Raw genomic sequence first — 13,429 nt, forward strand, 5'->3', positions numbered from 1 at the left:
ATCAAGAAAAACATGTTCTGTATTGTACTGATCGCAGTGGGTGTCAGCGTATTCGTCTTGTATTTAATTTTTTTATATTTGTGTGTTTTTTTGTATTTTTCCTTTTCTGAAATACAGAAAGGCTTTTAAATTGGAATGGGCAAAGACAGTCACAAGGCCCATACTATACTTCTGAATTTTAATAATCATATCATCTTGAACAAATAAATACACACAAACACACACAAATTGGTGAAACAGACAAGATGACAACATATCATTTTTTTAGGTAAGCATTTTCTCATCTAAAAACAGGGATGATAGCTCATATGAGACTTCAAAGATCTTTTATTTTGAAACTGTACATCAGATTGTCCTGATTTTCTCTGAGTGACTAGATGGGGTGTCCTGCTATCACCCCGAAGTGATATTAGTATTTGATACAGGACAGTTTTTGTTTTATTCTTATCTAAAAACAGAGGGATGATAGCTCAAATATATGAGACTTCAAAGGTCTTTTATTTTGAAACTCTTTAAGTTTTACATTCACTCAGTTATAATGTGGTAGTTATATGTAGTTTGTTTTACATTATTATTGATCACATTAGGCCTATATAGTACATATTTTAATATGTTTGGTATAATTGTTATTGACCGAGTAAGCACCTTTATTTTGAAGGCAGTTTTTCCAGGCCTCTACCGTAATGCATAGGATATTCGCGCACCGCAAAACAACGCGGATGCTGGCTTGACTGTGTTTTCCGAAGTGGAGGCTGACTTGACCCCAGTAGTAAACTGGAGTAAAAATCGCCTATATGCAGTGGCGGAAAGTAAGTAACTAACTAAATTTACTCAAGTATTGTACTTTTTTGACATTTGAGTATTTCCATTTTATGCTACTTAATAATTCTACTCAGTTACATTTCAGAGGCGAATGTCTTACTTTGTACTCCACTACATTTATTTAAAATTACTTTCTTACAAATGGAAACACATAATATGCTGATATGGTATAATACATTACAGTTGTACTTTTCTACACAGTATTTCAAGTTTCGTAATTTGGTCCATATTGGCCAATCGCAATACTAAAATGCATAACCACCTAACCCTATAAACAGGATAAAAATAATAATCATAATAATATAATACTGTGAAAAGATCCATTCTGCAGGAATACTTTTACTTTTGATACTTGAGGTATATGTATCAATTCTTCTGAATTCTATATTATTATAATCATGAGCAAAATGAAAACTTTTACTTTTACATTTTGAAATCCAGACTTTACTTCTATTATAGCATTTTAAGACCATAGTATTTGTACTTTTACTTAAAGAGCCTGTGACACCATCCCAACAACTGTTGTGCAATGAAATATTGGGCTACTAGTAATCTCGAACCGTCAGTTTAAAAAAGAAAAAGCGATACCGTTTCGTTAAATATCAATAATTTCGAACATCGCGGGGAAATTCCTTCACTCATTTTGAAGTTTTGGGGGAAGCCGGAAGTGACGTCAATGCGGGAACGCTTCGAGAGCCAAACACGGACAAAGTGTGTTGTGTCATGCGTAGAAATGGTGAATTACTGAGTTTAGGCACGTTAATAACGTTTTAATGAAGTTGACTACAGTATATTCATATTTGTCAGTGCTTTCATGTCAATTCGGCGACATAAATATACATGATCGTGGTGAAGATGATGATTACATTAGGATTACAAATCGGGAGTGAGAGCTGCTGAATTTCCTCCCATCGGATGTGATATAAAAACAAATCGATTATTTTTGTGGTTATAAACTCAAGTGGATGAAACTACATTTATTAGTGCTTTCATGTCAATTCGGCGAACATATGATACATTAAATGATGAGTGAGGATGATGATTAAAAATCGTTTGTTTGAGCCGGTCTGCATTTACTGATGAGAAAACAAACCGATGCTTTTTGTAGTTGTAGTACACCAACAACGTGGATTAAACGTGTGGTTTTTTACCACAATGTTGGGGAAATTAATGGATAAAATGCACGGATTATTATTATTATTCCCACTCCGATCGGGACACTAGGTCCACCGTTTCCCCGCAGCGAGGCTCCCCCCGTTGACAGTTTACGTGGGCTGGGTGCAGTGGCGGACTGTGGATGCAGTGGCGGACTGGCCATCGGGACGAATCCCGATGGGCCGGTACCGAAGTGGGCCGGTCGGATAAGTAACTAGCACATCCCCCATAGGCGGCGCGTGAGGCTCAGGTTTGAGAAGGCTAAATAACTTCTTTTACCTGACGCTGCCCGCCTCCGGCGTCTATAGAAAAGAGATCCACTCAGTGTGCGGAGTTTAAATCTCTCAAGTCATATTACAGGATAAAGGAAATACAGTTTAAACTGCCGTATGCAGAGAAGACGCCGACGTGTCGCACTTATCATTCATATTACATCATCAATCAGATCATCGATCAGATAATATCATAATATATCATATATTTCCTTATCTGAGTCAGCTTCTCCAGCCTCATCTGGCCGTGCAACACTCACATTGTCACAGACTGGATGCAGAAGTATTATTTAACACATTATGTTGACGAAACACTCGAGACAAATGTAATTAAAGTCAGATCCACTCGTGTCTTAGACGTGAACGCGCTCTCAGCTGGAGAGAGAAACCCTGGCTTGATTTACCGAGTTGATAACCAGCGTCGTAGGACCGCTTAGCGAGATCTCGTTTGTTAGTTTGTTGTTGTTAGTTTGTTTGTTACTCAAACATATCCAGGGTCTGTTGAACTGGCTTCGTAGTACAGGGCACAGGTGGCTAGCAGCGCTAATGTCAAAGACACAGACATTATACATTATATTTGTATTTTACATTCCCCGCTCCCCCCGTTGACAGCTCGGTACCGAAGTGGGCCGGTCGAGAGTCCCGGGGTGATTTTTAGTCCCAGTCCACCACTGGCTACATGACCATATGATCGCCCATATTGACGCACCTCATTCTTAAACTTAGAAGATACAACATAAACCGATCCTTCAGCCTCATATGAGCGCTCAGACACGTTCAACATTAACCTGTCATCGCTGTCTGAGCTTGCTGCTGTGTGCGCCGTCGTGCGTTTACATCTGACTGTATATATATAAAGGTTTACATGCAGATGCTGGGATCCTGGACGGTGCAGCTGGAGCGCTGTGCCCGCAATGACGTCACCCATCATTTGGCGGGACTTGAAGAATCCGCGAGAAGATCCAGAAAATTGTCAACATTGAAGGCAGATTAATGGTTATCAAAGTACAAATATCCAAAATCAGTTCAGTAACGGTTTTCAAGGGGACAATATGTACTCAAATTGATGGGTTTGGATGATGGGGGAACACCGTGTCACAGGCTCTTTAAGTAAAGGATCTGAGTACTTCTTCCAACACTGCCTTATGTAACACTTTTAAATATGTAACAAGTTGATGGACACTCACTCAATATGTGTGACACAATGTAATACAAGAACCGGTATTTTGACCAGAGCGTGACAGAACTCACCCCCCCCCCCCCTCTTTTGTTCGGCTTGTATCTCAACTGACAGAAGACTATAGAAAGGACGGTTCCACCGGGACTTAAACCAGTCCCAGTATAAACGGCAAGACTGATCGATTGCTGGACCAATCGGAAGATGAACTAACCATCAAACGTTCACCTCCCTCCTATCAGCCACCTGTCGGGCCCCTGTGGGCCCTCAGGCAGCAGGTGTGATGCTGGGCGGTAGGCGAAACACGCGGCATCCGCTTTGGCACCTCCTGTCTCCGTTCCGCAGCCAGCGGGAGCGCATGGTGCTGACCCGCAGCGACAGCCTGCCGGGGGAGCAGCTGCTGAAGATCACCATCACAGAGACCACGGTGATCGAGGCGGAGTCAGGGGTCTGGAACTGGCGCTCCATGACCTACCTGGGCCTCTGGTGCTTCTTCAGCTTCTGCACTCTTTTCCTCAACAAGTACATCCTGTCACTGCTGGAGGGGGAGCCAAGCATGCTGGGTAAATACATGATACATATACTTATCCACACACATGTTGGTATACGGGTGTAACTACTAACCAATTACAACAACCTTGTCAGCTGTCTGCAGGTTACATTGAATATCAACACCTGGGACTCAACAAGCCATTGAGATTTGGCTCTACGTCCTATGTCACATTCAGGCTCATTAGGATATTGTCCCCAAGATTAGTATCTCAAAAAACAGCCAATAAGAGCAGACTGGGCTTTATCGTAAGGGGGTCTTAAAGAGACAGGCACTTAAACAGAGCTTTTCGGCGAGAGGGTGATATATGGACAAAAAAGTGTTTTCAATTGTTATCGAAATGGTTGCAGGGGACACCCAGCTCTATTTTTAAATGATTAATCCAGCCCTTTGCATTGTAAATTAGAACTCCTACCTTTCGGACAAAGTTTATAAGCACTTGGTGTAGAACAAAGCAGGAGAAAAACAGCTTTGCTTCTGTGGTCATGACTCAGATGAACAAGTCATAGTTACATTGGACAGATGCTATCAAATTAATGCTAATAATTATTTTATTTTAGGTGATTTTGCATGCTAATTCTACATACAGCCTGCAAGTAACGTGAAACCAACCTTTGTGGTTGTGCAGGTCCCTCTGCATCATCAGATGTTTTGCTATATCATTGTTCAGCTTTTTGTAAAGCACCCCATGACTCTTAAGATTGATGGCATGCCTGATCTGCAAGAAAAACTACTTGCAGCAAAAAACATGTCACTTCCTTAAAATAGGTGATAACGAAAGATGTCCATAGACATTTTTTTGACTCTGCTGGTGCATTCAGGGACCTTTAAAATCTGACAAATGCCAACCATTTTAATGATACTGTATAGACTTTACCTTTTTCACCCAGTAATTAGTTCTCTAAGATTGTTTTAATATATTTAAGATTTGCTAACACACGTGATGATAATGTTACATTGACAAAAACAATAGTTTTTCGTTGTTCCCTGAAATGAATGGAAACACATCTGTGTCCTAAACAAGCAGGTAGGGTGCTGCTGTTCATGTTCTGCTTCCACCTTTATCTGTCCAACAAGACAATGGTAAATATTACTGCTGCAGTTCTAGGAGTTAAAGGTCATCCAACATCATGCCTCAGGGTTTTTTTGCTTCCATGTGCTCCCAGGTGCTGTTCAGATGCTCTCCACCACCATCATAGGCTTCCTAAAGATGTTTGTACCCTGTTGCCTTTACCAGCACAAGTCCAGAACAGAGTACCCCCCCAACTTCATCATGATCATGCTGTTTGTTGGACTCATGAGGTGGGTCCCCTTTTGTTTTCTTAGTCATTGAATAAAGTTAGAGACTAACTAGTAGCTTCTAAGAAAGTAGAACAGATTTTGTGCTAGATTAACAAATGCTGATGCAATCTCAAGTCATATCTTGGCATCATCTTTGTCTTCTTTCCTCAGGTTCACCACTGTGGTTCTGGGCTTGGTGAGCCTGAAGAATGTGGCGGTGTCTTTTGCAGAGACGGTGAAGAGCTCGGCTCCCATCTTCACTGTGATCATGTCCAGGCTGATCCTCGGGGAGTACACAGGTAGAGGACACACTGATGTCAGGAGAGCAGGGCTTTAGGGGACACTGAATGTCTTTCACTTCAGAGAGTCAAACTGGTCCTGGTCTTTCCTCAGGATTTTTTGAGTTTGAGTTTTCTTGAGTTAAACGCAGCATATATAACTTATTTGCCACTAGGGTTCTCCTAATCAAAACAAAAGCGATCGTTTGGTTGAGGCGTAAAGTAGCATTGGATCATTGCATTTCGTCAGTCCCGGACATTTCTCCCGGTTAGGATTATTTCAGTGTTCAGAAGGTTTTGAATTATATGCAGGAGTCTCTTTCTCTCCCAAACAAACTGACCACATGAATATAACTGGGAGTTACACTGAGTAAAGGAGTGTCAAATGAATACAGTGTGTCTACAATGGTTTTCAGGGGATAAAGGATGAAGGATCTACGGATTTACTGCTAATGTTTGCTTACCTGTTATCCTCTTATAACTTAAGATCCTGATGTTTGATTAACAACACTTTGTGTGTTCAAGATACACAGTTAAATACAATCTTGGCTTAAAACTGGATACAATGTATGACAGCTTCTAGGAGAGGCATGAGATAAGCAGTTACAACTTTTATTCAAAATTAAAGATTTCACTAGGTTTAAATTATATATACAATCTCTCATTCTTGTTGGACTGAGACTTGATGTCATTCAGTAAAACGACATTGTTCACAGAGTGGAGTAAAACACCTTTATTACATCACTTCCATCAATTACTTTCATCAACATTTGTGTTGGCAACACAGCATTACATCTGGTTCTTTCAGTTAGACTGCAGCTGAATGGTTTATGTCTTTGGAGAAGCCGTTGACTCGTTTCATTGTGTCCAACGCCTCTGCTCCTTAGGGCTGTGGGTGAACCTGTCCCTGTTCCCCATCATGGCGGGCCTGGCTCTCTGCACAGCCACGGAGTTGAGCTTCAACATGATTGGCTTCTCCGCTGCGCTCTCCACCAACATCATGGACTGGTACTGCAGCACTCAGCAGAACCATCCCACAGCAGTGTGATGCTTTATATGCCTTATTTAACCATGTTTCTCCAATTTCAGTTTGCAGAACGTATTCTCCAAAAAGCTGCTAAGTGGAGACGGATACAAGTTCAGGTAAAAATATGTGAACCCTCCTATTTCCAGCAGTGAAATTTAAAAAATGGAAACACATTTATAATAAAGATTCGGACTTATTTCAGCCCTCCGGAGCTGCAGTTTTATACCAGTGCCGCAGCAGTCATCATGCTTATACCTGCCTGGCTTTTTGTCTTGGTAGGTCAACACACACACACACACACACACACACACACACACACACACACACACACACACACACACACACACACACACACACACACACACACACACACACACACACACACACACACACACACACACACACACACACACACACACACACACACACACACACACACACACACACACACACACACACACTACAATTATTGCTTAACTGAATTATTGCAAGTGTATTTATAGTGGGTTATATACCTAAAGTCTGAAGCTATTTTTGGCATTGACTTTTGCAATTTCCTGTAGTGTGTTATATAGGTTTGGGTGCATGTAAATGGTCTGCAAAGGCTAAAATCCCAAATGTCATTTTTTTAAGTTCTACCGCAACATAGTAACATCACTACGGAACACTCTCACTTCTATTGGCAAGCACTCACGACGGAGCCGGGCATTTAACCAATCAGAGCAGACTGGGCTCTGGTTCCAGACAGAGGGTGAAAAGAGGTGCTGCAGCACAGGCAGTATGAGAAAAATAAGGAGCTTTTTGAACATTAAAGCATGGAGGCATGTCACAGTAGAGGCACAAAATACAGCAATGTGTATTTAGAGTACATGTTCTGATAGTTAAGGGCAAGGTTGAGGCACCAGTTATGATGTTAATGCGTGTCGTGCTCTGTCTCCATGTTTTCAGGACATCCCAGTGATCGGGAAGAGTGGCCGAAGCTTAGTCATCACTCAGGACGTTGTCCTGTTGCTGCTTTTTGACGGCGCCCTGTTCCACCTGCAGAGTGTCACCGCCTATGCGCTCATGGGACGGATTTCCCCCGTTACCTTCAGGTAGGTCAATCAATCAATCAATCAATCAATCAATCAATCAATCAATCAATCAATCAATCAATGTTTATTTATACAGCCCAATATCACAAATGTTACATTTGTCCCAGTGGACATCACAGTTTGTACAGAATATCAGGTGACAGGCACAAAAGAAAAACCCATTTATGTCATCCTCCTGAAGCCTGATTCTACACGCGCACTGTTTGACACAGTACTGTGTACACCTGTCTGAATACACCTGTCTGAATACGATCGCTTTTATTGCAATACTTTGTTAGGTTAATAAACATGCTGAAATGGACCTTGCTTAATAGATACCAACATATGTAGTCATGCATTTATCTTAAAGGGGAACTAAACTTTTTACAGAATGACTGCTGACTGGTAATGGGGGTTAATTCCTCATATGTAAGAAAATAGTTCAGGAAAAAACTGTAAATAAATAAATCAGGGGGCTGCAGCCCTCTTCTCAACTCTGCTTGAGGCTACCTTACTCTTCAAGCATAGCACAACTTATATCCTACCAAACTGTCTGCGGGCAAGTTGCATTGTGGGTAATGTTGGTGCCAGGTTCTCCCACTTGACATTAGTTTGCACTGTTAAGTAGACTTATAACTCAAGTTCTTTATTTCTCATTTTAGTTTGATTCTGACCGAGTTAAAGAGTGAGATGTGAATTGGTGCGCTACTCCTTTAATGGCGCTCTGATGGATTGATACCAAGAAAATGTTCAGGACATCTAATCAAGTTGAAATCTGTCCCAATCTTGAAATGATAAGTACGTTATGACTTGAAACATTGACCTGCTGAAAGAAAGCAGAGCTTGTGGCCATTAAAGAGGTAGATGATCAACCACAGTGCTTATAAATGTTGTGTAATATAAATGAGGCTCAGTTAGGTTTGTAAAACCCGAATGCTCCATTACGGATGGGCACCCTTAGTATGCAGCTAAAAGCAACAATATGAGGCCTTGTCCAGGTTTGGTACCCTTAATCTTTTTTTAGTTGGTACCTGGCATGGTCTTCTGCTGCTGTACATGCAGATGTAGAACACTGCTTAAAGCAATCTGTCCTATTTCCAGTAAACGAGTCATGTTTTTGGCGTAATAAAACAGGATGGAGCATCTTTAAAAATGCTCTCATATGACATGAGTTGGATTATTTTGACAGTTGAACGTTCCTGTCTTCCTCAGTGTTGCCAGTAGTGTGAAACACGCCCTGTCGGTGTGGCTGAGCATCATCGTGTTCAGCAACCACATCACCATCCTCAGTGCCGCCGGCACCGGCCTGGTGTTCCTGGGGGTCTTCTTGTACAACAAGGCCAGGCAGATCCAGAGGACCACCTTACAGGCCCTGGCTGCCGAGCAGAACCAAACAACTCTTCTGCAGGAACAGATCTCCCCCTCCCCTCAGTCACACTGACGACTCAGCACTATCAATCAATCAATCAATCAATCAATCAATCAATCAATCAATCAATCAATCAATCAATGTTTATTTATATAGCCCAATATCACAAATGTTACATTTGTCTCAGTGGTCTTCACAGTGTGTACAGAATATCAGTATGACAATACGACACCCTCTGTCCTTAGACCCTCACATCGTACAAGGAAAAACTTCCAGAGAAAACCCAGTTTAAAGGGAAAAATGGGAGAAACCTCAGGGAGAGCAACAGAGGAGGGATCCCTCTCCCAGGACGGACAGACGTGCAATAGATGCTGTGTGTAAATTGAAAAGATAATACATTTGCAACATAGGTAGTCCAAATGTTTGGAAATGCATGTGTGTATAATAGGAAGATGAATCCACGAGGATATCCATCCAGGACCGATGATCCAGGACCACAGCCACGACGCGCGATCCAGGGCTCACGATCCAGGACACAGGACCGCAGGATCATCCATGACTCCGGATCCTGGCGTATATAGACACCAAAAAGAAAGACATTTGGGGAAGCTGGGTTAATCGGAACATGAGAGTACACAGGTATAGACAGAGAGAAGGAAGAAGTAAGATGTCCCCCGACAAACTAAGCCTATATCAGCAAAACTAGGGTCTGAATCTAATCAGCCCTAACTATAAGCTTTATCAAAAAGGAAGGTCTTAAGCGCACTCTTAAAAACGGATAGGGTGTCTGCCGCCCGAACACAAACTGGAAGCTGATTCCACAAATGTGGAGCTTGATAAGAACAGGCTCTGGCTCCCATTGTACTTTTAGAGATTCTATGAACAACCAACAACCCTGCATTCTTGGAACGCAATGCCATAGTAGGACAGTAGGGTATAATGAGTTCTTTAAGGTAAGATGGCGCCTGCCCATTAAGGGCTTTGTAGGCGAGAAGAAGAATTTTAAATTCTATCCTGTGTTCTATAGGGAGCCAGTGTAAGGCAGCCAGAACAGGAGTAATGTGGTCCCTTTTCCTAACTCTGGTTAGTACACGAGCCGCAGCATTTTGAATCAGCTGAAGCGACTTGATTGACTTCTTGGTACTCCCTGATAATAAAGAGTTACAATAATCCAGCCTAGAAGTAACAAATGCATGGACTAGTTTCTCTGCATCGTTTTGAGGCAAGATATGCCTGATTTTTGCAATGTTACGTAGATGGAAGTAGGCGGTCCTTGAAATTGATTTTATGTGGGCGTTAAAGGATAAATCCTGATCAAATATAACACCAAGATTCCTTACAGTCTCACTGGAGGCCAAATTAATGCCATCCATAGTTAGTATGTCTTTAGATAATTTGTTTCGTAGATTCTTCGGGCCAAGTACAATAACTTCAGTTTTGGTCGTGTTTAACATCAAAAAGTTTAAGGTCATCCACGTTTTTAAGTCCTTAAGGCAGTCTTGAATTTTATTTAGATGATTAATTTCATCAGGCTTGATTGATAAATATAGTTGAGTATCATCCGCATAACAATGAAAGTTTACAGAATGATTCCTTATAATATTGCCTAACGGAAGCATATATAATGTGAACAAAATAGGTCCGAGCACTGAGCCCTGTGGCACTCCATGGCTAACTTTGGTTTGCGTGGAAGATTCATCGTTAACACGTACAAACTGAGAGCGTTCAGATAGATAGGACCTAAACCAGCCTAAAGCAGTTCCCTGTATGCCAACTAAGTGCTCTAGTCTTTGCAATAGGATATCATGGTCGATAGTATCAAATGCAGCACTAAGATCGAGCAAAACAAGAATAGAGACAAGTCCCTTGTCTGAGGCTATTAGAATATCATTTGTGACTTTAACCAGAGCTGTCTCTGTGCTATGATGTGTTCTAAAGCCAGACTGAAAATCTTCAAATAAATCATTGTTTTTTAAGTAATAGTATTGACAATCTAAAAAAACGGAGCAACTCAACAGTCAACTTTATGTTTCTTATTGTCTAAAGTATTTATTATTTTCATTTTCCCCCTCTCATATTCAGTGTGGACGGATTGAGACAGCATGGTGTCCAGAAAGCTGCAGAGACTTCAGGGAGAAACCTCCGTGTGATGGACGTCCTGTCTGTTGGTTTGGAGAGGACTGAGGGTCTTTCCTCTGTGAGGAGGACCAGGACTGATGGAGGAGCCCATGCTGGGCAAAGCTGATACCAACTGCACAGGCCTAGTCTGTCACGTTATTTGACTAAATGTGTTTACTTATACATGTAATAGGTTTACACCTTCTGTCCATATGTGCTTTTTATTTAAAACATTTGATTAACTTTTGGTTCACATTTCAATAAATTGTATTTGTATTTGCTCTCCTTTTGTCCATTATTCTTACTGAAAATGTTAGATTACACATTCACATCTGACTGAAGATTGGCCCCATTTATTTGTGACGTTGCAAACTCTGCGGTACAAGGCACAAGTGATGTGAAGCTCATAAAGTGAGGCAAATAGAAATAATCAGCTGATGGAGTGTAGATGTGGAAATAGCTGCATTCGATCAGCTGACTGTTTTTACAATTAGATTTTAGATAGAGTTTTATTGTCTCCCTTAGGAGAAATTTGTCTTGGGCATCGAGATAATACACATAAAAAACATTCAAGTCAATCAGTCATAGATACAGAACAGAGATCATATATATCACATGGCAAAGAAACAACAAGAAACATACAGGTACCGAACTTTCCCTATTGCACATACATAATCAAATTGCACTTTCCCTATTGCATTCATACTGTACATAATCAAATATTGCACTTTTCCCTATTGTATTTATACATAAATCAAATATTGCACTTTCCCTTATTGTATTCATACACAAATCAATATTGCACTTTCCCTATTTCACCTATGCATAGTGTCCGTCAAATTGCACATATCCATATTGTGTCCATATTTACACACAATGCACTTCCCCTATTTAACCTTCTCGATTGCACAAACTACACTGTAAACATTGCACCTCCCAACAACTCCTAACACAGCATAATCACAATAAAAGTAGTTTCTTAGTGAATGTCCTGTAGGCTACTGGTCTTAAAATCTTATTTTGGTTAATTTTATTTTAACAGTGAGCAATCAGATTATGAATGAACAGTATGAAGTTCATCAACATTGAAATATATGTTATTATCAAAATAATATTTAACTGTTACAAAACGTAGTGCAACTGTAGAAGCTTGCTCTGTTGTCTCACTGAAAGAATAACTTTTACCACGTTTTTACAGACAATATTGAGAGATAAATAGTAGCAGTACTCACTGTGTTAAATATCTTTGCCTTCAATACATTACATTAGAAAGCTGACAAAGTCATATTGCTAAATATCTAAATGTAACTTTTTGCATGGAATAAACTCTCAACTTAACTGATGTGTAGGTGATCTGGTATTTAGTATTGTTTATTGGAATGTATATCAGTGTATTCAAGTCAATACTTCATTTATTTAAACCAATATTTTTTCTTGATTCTTTGTACCTGAAGTTCACTGCTGTGAGGAGTCCAGTTCTGTCTCTCACTCTCTGGTCCAGCCTGTCTGCATCACCTGGACACCTTAAACAAACAGATATATATATATATATGTAAAGTACCATGTGTACAAACAATATAACTGATTCTCTTCTGTTGAACATGTTGGATTGTGTATTGTCCGAGTCAGGGTCCTTTTTATTTTACTGTAACTTTGGAAGTTGTGTTACCAATGCTTACTGTTTATGTGATACCCATTTGGTAATGCAATTAATAAAAACAACAAGGTTTGGGTTCGTTCCTCAGATGACTGTGACCAGAGCCATTTAATAGAAGAGTTACGACACCGGAAGTCCAAAAACGGTTATCGTCACGTGGTTCATGTAGACGAGGGATCGTTCCCCGGAAGTTCATGGCGGGCAATGTGAATGCATTGATAACAGGAGATAGAACTACGATTTTTGGTAATTATTAGTGAATAAAGGTTTTGATTTTCAATATTTATACAACAAATCGATATGTGTATGTATTTACATCAATATGTTTTCAAAAATAAAATCGAATTTGCTAATATTAAGTGATAATATTAGGATTAGTGTGAACAACTAGTTTACATGTTACTAACAGTGCCTTGGTTAAAGAGCCTGTTGCTGTTTATTTATAGCTTTGAATTCTTTCAAACCAATATTATCTTCTTAAACTTATATGGTAGTCAGGAGGATCACTTCCTAATGTTTATTGATACATTTAGAGGGAGGGGATCTAAAGTAATGCTTTAAAATTCAGATTGGATTCATTTCTACCATTTTCTTAAATTCATGGTAGTTTCAGTAATCCCCTGGTAATTGAGGACACAAGTTATCTAAAT

At 40.3% G+C, this 13,429-nt stretch overlaps 1 protein-coding gene across 3 annotated transcripts; it reads left to right on the top strand.

Annotated features, from left to right (window-relative positions):
- The first annotated feature begins 726 nt into the window (after positions 1 to 726).
- Positions 727 to 11,604, top strand: LOC117450034 (solute carrier family 35 member E2A-like). 3 transcript variants are annotated; one of them, XR_011643545.1, is made up of 10 exons: positions 727 to 809; positions 3,544 to 3,989; positions 5,143 to 5,278; positions 5,429 to 5,556; positions 6,423 to 6,543; positions 6,625 to 6,678; positions 6,765 to 6,837; positions 7,511 to 7,656; positions 9,453 to 9,643; positions 11,087 to 11,167. XR_011643545.1 is itself a non-coding variant. In XM_071203631.1 (9 exons), exons 2-9 carry the CDS (start codon positions 3,710 to 3,712, stop codon positions 11,247 to 11,249), a joined length of 1,101 nt encoding a protein of 366 aa, XP_071059732.1. In that variant the 5' UTR covers positions 727 to 809; positions 3,544 to 3,709; the 3' UTR covers positions 11,250 to 11,604. The 3 variants fall into 3 exon arrangements, 2 of the variants coding, with proteins under 2 accessions (XP_071059732.1, XP_033943899.1); XM_071203631.1 differs by lacking the exon at positions 9,453 to 9,643 and having other exon boundaries at positions 11,087 to 11,604; XM_034088008.2 differs by lacking the exons at positions 9,453 to 9,643; positions 11,087 to 11,167 and adding an exon at positions 8,848 to 9,300.
- The last annotated feature ends 1,825 nt before the right edge of the window (positions 11,605 to 13,429 follow it).

The sequence above is a fragment of the Pseudochaenichthys georgianus genome, chromosome 7 (assembly GCF_902827115.2).
Source record: "Pseudochaenichthys georgianus chromosome 7, fPseGeo1.2, whole genome shotgun sequence".
Taxonomy (NCBI): Eukaryota; Metazoa; Chordata; class Actinopteri; order Perciformes; family Channichthyidae; genus Pseudochaenichthys; species Pseudochaenichthys georgianus.